We start from the raw sequence: 6,058 nt of genomic DNA on the forward strand, positions 1-6,058 counted from the left end.
CAGAATGCTACGAAATAAGCTCATTGGAAACTGTCAGTCTTTGCAGAAAAAGACGGTATTACATCTGTATTGAAATACTTAATGCCATTACAATCTACACACATAACCTACAAAAGGGGTCTGTCAATTATTCTTTAGGATATTCTATATTTTTACAATGAATGGATCCTACTGATTATTATTTCCTGTGTAGCCAAAGCTTTATACAGATTATTCCTCTGGGCCTTACACCTCCATCATTGTCCAAAAACTATTAAAAATGCATCTATGAGCCACACTCGCTGGGTGACATGTTCCTTCATTACATGGGCAGTGTAGTTTATTTTACGTTGATCTTATGTATGCAGTCCTGCTTCTGTAAATATTTTCTAGTGTACCAAATCTGCTGCCGAGAGTCGTACACTGTAAACACGTTTTAGGACAGGATGGGAAAGTCGTCTTGTCGAGTTTAGTCTTTTCATGGGATTTGCTGACAATAAGAAAAAAAGAGAATATTGCCAGCCTTGTCCTTCAACAATAATTACGTTAACAGTTCACTCTGATGTTACACCGTCACGCAGAGGTCAATCTACTGTCGGATGTTGTTGGTTGTGTTGGAATGGTTGTCGCTCCTCGCTGCGCTGTTCTCCATCCTGAGGGAGGAGGAGTTGAGTGGACTCCTCTTGAGGACTTTGTTAGCCAGAAGGTTGCAGGTCTTCCTGTACTGGTGACGCAGCAGCGAGTAGACAAACGGGTCGCTTGCTGCCTTGCTGTAGGCCAAACATTTGGACAGCACTCCCCAGTGAGGGCTTATGGGCCCTGGGGAGAACAGCTCTACAATTCTGCCTCAACAAAAAACAAAAGAAGAACAAAAGGTCACACACCATCCATAAGCAAGACGCAAGCCAATTCTTAGATCAGTGTAAGTGGAGTGGAAGAGTAAAGCTAATGACCCTCCCCCGGTGCTGTAATATTGACAAAATGTCATCATTTCACTTCACTGAAATGTCACCACTGTGTTGGGGAACGTGAACTGATGGGTGTCAGTTTTGCAGCTTCAGACTTCTTGCTGTTAAAATAACTTTTCAACAAATCCAGTGCCTGACACTTCTTTTGTCCTTCTAAATGAAATTAAAGACAAAGTAAAAACCAACAGGAGCATTGTTTTGTCTTCAATCTGTCTTTTCGTAATTGGCATGATCTCCTCAAGTCGAACGTGTCTCACCACCACACTGCTCCTAATGCACTTCCTTTCTATTTCCATACCACAATATTAACAGCTTCTGACAGGTTGCCACCACTAATACTGTGGCTAATACTAATGAGAGCCAGTGATACCATCACTGACTCATTGGCTATCTCCCTCTCTCCCTGTCTCTCTCCTTCTCATCTCCCCAGCTGTGGAAACTCAGTGACAAGGATGAGAAATGAGTGTAGAGCCAATGAGCTGTGACATTATGAAAAGGAAGCAGTTACCAGAACGTTACCAGATAACAAGACAGCATTGAAAATAATTATCACCATCTGTATTCAAACGATAAGGCGAGTAGAAGCGCATTAGCAGCAACAAGGTAAGGGAAAGAAAGTCCTGGGAGAGTTGTACTTATGAAGCTGAACGAGGAAGATAATTCAATTTATTTTATTGCCGAGCTGTAGTTCAATATCCTTTACGCTGTATGTTAAGCATTTCTTTTCAATAGTGTGATTCAAAAGAAAGGAAAGGTGAGGATGAGTGCACAAAAACCCCAATTAGAATCTAATGAATCTCTGCTCACCTTGTAATGACATGTGGGGTGAAGCACACCACAAATGTGCCGATGAAAGTACTGATCTTTTTGGTGGCCCTCTGCCGCCTCCGCTTCTGCTCATCCAAGCATTTCTGCCGCACACTGCCAAAGCACACACCGTTATCCCCAGGAAGCATGTTCAGAGACAAGCAGCCACCATGAAGCAGTCCACAGAGAAAACATGTGGGATGGATGAGAAGAAAGCAGTGAACTGTGCCCTGTTATCTCTGAGGATTACATTGGATACTGTACATCAATTATGTAAATGGTGAGACATTGAAAGTGTAAATCAGGATGGATAGCAAATGATAGATACACAAAAAAAAATGATGGAGGCATTTCTGACCTTAATGAGACATAATAATGTAAACACTGACTGCAGACAGGCTTGACAGAGTTCACTCATCATCAGTGGAGACATTTATATTCATGTGTAGCCACATAGAGGGATGCTCCAGAAAGTTTTGTGTATACATTGTGTGGTTTAAAATAGTTAAAAGTATATTTTGACTGTGTAGTAATGCAAATAACTACTGTAACCAATTTCTTTGATTATAGATTCATTTCGAAATATTCGTTTTTTACAGATAACTATGAAATGTATTCGGAAGAATGTGCGTCACAGCACCCAAGGTAACATTTCCAAATTGCTCAATTTGTCTGACCAGCTGTCCAAACTACAAAAAAATATATAGTAGAAATTGATTAAAAAGATTTAAAAAAACAGCAAATCCTCAATCTGGAGCCAGGCAATGTTTTTGATGAATAAATTGATTATTTTTCCTGTCCATCTTCTAAAAACTCAGCACTTTCTGCAAAGCAAAGAAGAGTAAACCCACCACCATCCTTTTGGTATTCTATATTATAAACACTAGGTTAGTCACTATTTGTGTCTTAAACTCTCAGAATTCTTTGGAGCATGTTCTCAATTTTTTCCACAGGATCAAAAATGCTCCTTCTGAAATGTTATAGTGGACACAATGAAAGGGAACAGATAGAAATCACTTCAGTGAAATACAAATGCATCAAAAGGACAAGCGGATTAGACTGAATGCATCTCTATGATTGTTTACCTGGGGTGGATATCCACAAGCAGCACCAACGTCTGCATGGTGATCACGTCGATGCGTTTACAGTGAAACCTTGCGACTTTCAGCACTTTCAAGTACGTTACACACAACACGATCAGCGTGAGGAGGAAAGTGAGGGAGTGCAAAGCCACCGTGAAAATGACGAACTGCGTCCCGGCTCCCTTCGCCCTGACGTTGCAGAGAGTGCACGAAGCGTAAAGGTGATGGAACCCGACCCAGGAGCGGCAGGTGGCCACTGTTGAGAAGCAAAGTGAGTGGATCCACGTGTATGCCAGTGCTACCACTGCATCCCGGTGCCGTATTCTTGAGTGGTAGCTCAGAGGGAACACCACCGCCACCCATCTATCGATGCTGAGAGCTGCCATGCTCAGCATGGAGTTAGTGGTGAGAAAAGTGTCGAGGAAACCCACAAATTGGCAGAAGCCGCTGCCTCCGGGGTAGCCCGTGGTGACGAGCCCGACCAGAGTTAGTGGCATGTTTGACACGCTTAGCAACAGGTTGCAAAACGTCAAGTTGAGAATGAAAAGACCGGGTACCTGTTTGCGGATCTCCGGGTTGTACAGAAAGCAGATCAGCACCACAATGTTGGACAGCAGCGACACGATAATTATCCCCAAAACCAAAACGGAAGCAACTATGTCCGCTGCGTCCATGGTGCTTCCGCTGAAATATCCTGACTTTTGATAAGTGCATCCACCGTCCTGATGCGAACTGTCATCGTGAGTTGCTGCCACAACATATATGAGTCCAATACATTGTCATGCTTAACCTCCCAATGTGTCCAAATGTCAATTAACGAAACGGTCCCTCCAATACCGTCCAAGATCAAGCCGCAGGGAATTCATAGAGAAATAGTGCTCACCTGATCACAATGAGTAACATTTGAAATGAATTTCCATGGGAATGGGGTCACAGCAGGAGGCTTTTTTTCCGACAGGCACTGCGGTAGTTTTGCAGAATCCTCCTTGCCTATGGTCTCACAGCTCAGAGTTTCCTGGCTGCGCAATTGCGCATTGACACGCTGCTCTGAAAGGGACATGAAAGTACTTCAAGCTTTCGGGCTCTGTCGCTACTTATATTGTCTACTCGGCTAGAGTCTATAGCACGTTGGTGCACCCCTGTTCAAAAATAGCTTTCTTGAGCAAAAAATAGAAGCACCACGCACAATTGCGTGGTTGGTGGTAAAGCTGATGTCACAAGCATCACGTTGAACACAGCAGTTTTTGGTAATGAGATGACTTGTGCGAGTAATACCCTGCATAAAACGATCTAGTTCATGCGTATTAAACGTTAGTATTTGTTTATTTATTTTGCAAGTCAGTGTCTCACTAGATATACTCACCGTCGACACTTTATATAATACAATTTCTCAGCAGCAAAAAATGTACAGAGCCTCATCAGTGTAGTGTTCAAAGCCTTATATGGACCCGGTGTAGCTGGACTACTCCATCCAGATTATTAGTCCACAGTAAAGCAGGAGGAAAGGCCATAATGACCAACCCTGCTGCCATTTCTATAGGAGTAAAGGTCAGAAGAATAGGGGCCACAAGGTCAAAACTATTCAGTGGCTAAAAGGTATGCAGTTAAAGTCCTGCATTCAAATTCTTACATTACATGCATATCAGTAAGTATAATGAGCAAAATGTGCTTATGCAGAAAAATGCCCCCCACAACGGGGAAAAGCCACCTGCTGGCTACAGAATGTGGGGTTTATATGGTTTTAATGGTAGGCCTATGATTATCAACATATTCATCAATCAACATAATTCTGGATTAATGCATGGCATAAATCATACAGTGATTTATTATCTTTAGTCAGTGACTGCAAATGATGATTTATAAATAGTGTTTGGTTAGGGAAGTTAGGCGGATGGCACACATGTTCACCTGTTGCCCCCAGCTGCTATTTGATTGGCTGTTCACCAAGTACTGTTGTCGTCATTGGCTCGTAGTTTGGCTATGGAGCAAGGTAACGTAAACTGCGGTCACCATGAACGATGTGGATCGAGAGATTATATTTTCAAACACACAATTAAAAAGGTTGCCTTTAGAGCAAAAGCTCAATATTAAACATTGAGGTGCCCACCAGCTGCGGGATATTGTCACAAACTAAACCGCAGGTAAAAAAAAAGACGCTAGCACGCGTGTGTTATTGGGATGGGATAATGTCTGGGTCAACAACAGACTTTCAGGGTCTCAAGCATCTCTCCGAGAGGATTGCCAAACTTGAAAGCAGCAGGACAACGTGGTGAAAGTGTCCAAACGTAGTTTACCCAAACTGGCAGCGTATACAAACGGGAAACTAACCAGTATAACAACACGTCGATGAGAACAGGTACGTGCCCAGTTGGATTAAAACCTGTATGGAAATGTCGAAATGTCACATTATGTCAAATTGTTAATTTTCAGATTTTGCATATTTGTCCAAATGTTATTTTCCACATACATTACAACATATTAACGCTGTATATTATATTATTGTTATGGTTGCATCAATGTCTGAGCAGCATTGTAATGTTGCAGCTAATGGAGATAATTAAATCTGTAGCAATGTATCATATTTTATAAACTAAGTGAACATAAATGTATGTAAAATCTTAATTTCCAAAGTAAAGTTTAACTATATTGTGAACAAAATGAAGTGGTGTAAAAAGGACAATATTTCCTGATGTGAAGTTGCATATAATGAAAATAGTAAAGTCTAGGTACGTCAACATTGCATCTAAGTAGCCTACAGTACTTGGGTAAATGTACTTAGTTATATTTCACCACTGATAATGATAAATCATATGACTCTGTTGGTGTTGTTGCAGTTCAGGATGTACTGAGATTTACATACATTCATAGTACATACATTGTCAAGCAAGCAGTGGATAGTGTAGGAAGAATACTTTTCTGTGAATTGCCTCAGTCTAAATCTTCTCCACTGATCGAGTGTTCCAGTAGATTAGAACAGACTAGACTATTATTTGATCCAGGTCTGGTATCATGTCTGAGGCAGAGAGTCTGCTTATCGTCCTGCTGATGGGAGAAGACGTAAATGATTCACTGTCGTCCTGTACAGCTGTGCCAGTGGGATCTACACTGTAAACAAAACAGAACATACAAAAAGAATGAAGCTTTTTATGGGAAGACTGTGATACATGACCGTTATATTATATTAGTAATATAGTTTCTACTTTCACCTATTCTTTGAATACA

General features: G+C 41.4%; 1 protein-coding gene across 1 annotated transcript; it reads right to left on the bottom strand.

Annotated features, from left to right (window-relative positions):
- Positions 1-568: 568 nt before the first annotated feature.
- On the bottom strand, positions 569-3,510 carry LOC142931840 (G-protein coupled receptor 26-like). The gene is made up of 3 exons (XM_076075958.1): positions 2,840-3,510; positions 1,755-1,868; positions 569-821 (listed from the first exon to the last, which is right to left on the bottom strand). Exons 1-3 carry the CDS (start codon positions 3,508-3,510, stop codon positions 569-571), a joined length of 1,038 nt encoding a protein of 345 aa, XP_075932073.1.
- Between the last annotated feature and the right edge of the window lie 2,548 nt (positions 3,511-6,058).

The sequence above is a fragment of the Anarhichas minor genome, unplaced genomic scaffold (genome assembly GCF_050575085.1).
Source record: "Anarhichas minor isolate MPS153535 unplaced genomic scaffold, ASM5057508v1 ptg000054l, whole genome shotgun sequence".
Lineage (NCBI taxonomy): Eukaryota > Metazoa > Chordata > Actinopteri > Perciformes > Anarhichadidae > Anarhichas > Anarhichas minor.

What these genes read in the sequence shown, in the direction of transcription:
- LOC142931840 (XM_076075958.1), bottom strand. Translation starts at nt 3,510, where the DNA reads ATGGACGCAGCGGACATAGTTGCTTCCGTTTTGGTTTTGGGGATAATT. An exon ending in CTTGTGGATATCCACCCCAG is followed by an intron (nt 1,869 to 2,839) that starts GTAAACAATCAT and finishes GTGCTTTGGCAG; the next exon opens with TGTGCGGCAGAAATGCTTGG. An exon ending in ACCCCACATGTCATTACAAG is followed by an intron (nt 822 to 1,754) that starts GTGAGCAGAGAT and finishes TTGTTGAGGCAG; the next exon opens with AATTGTAGAGCTGTTCTCCC.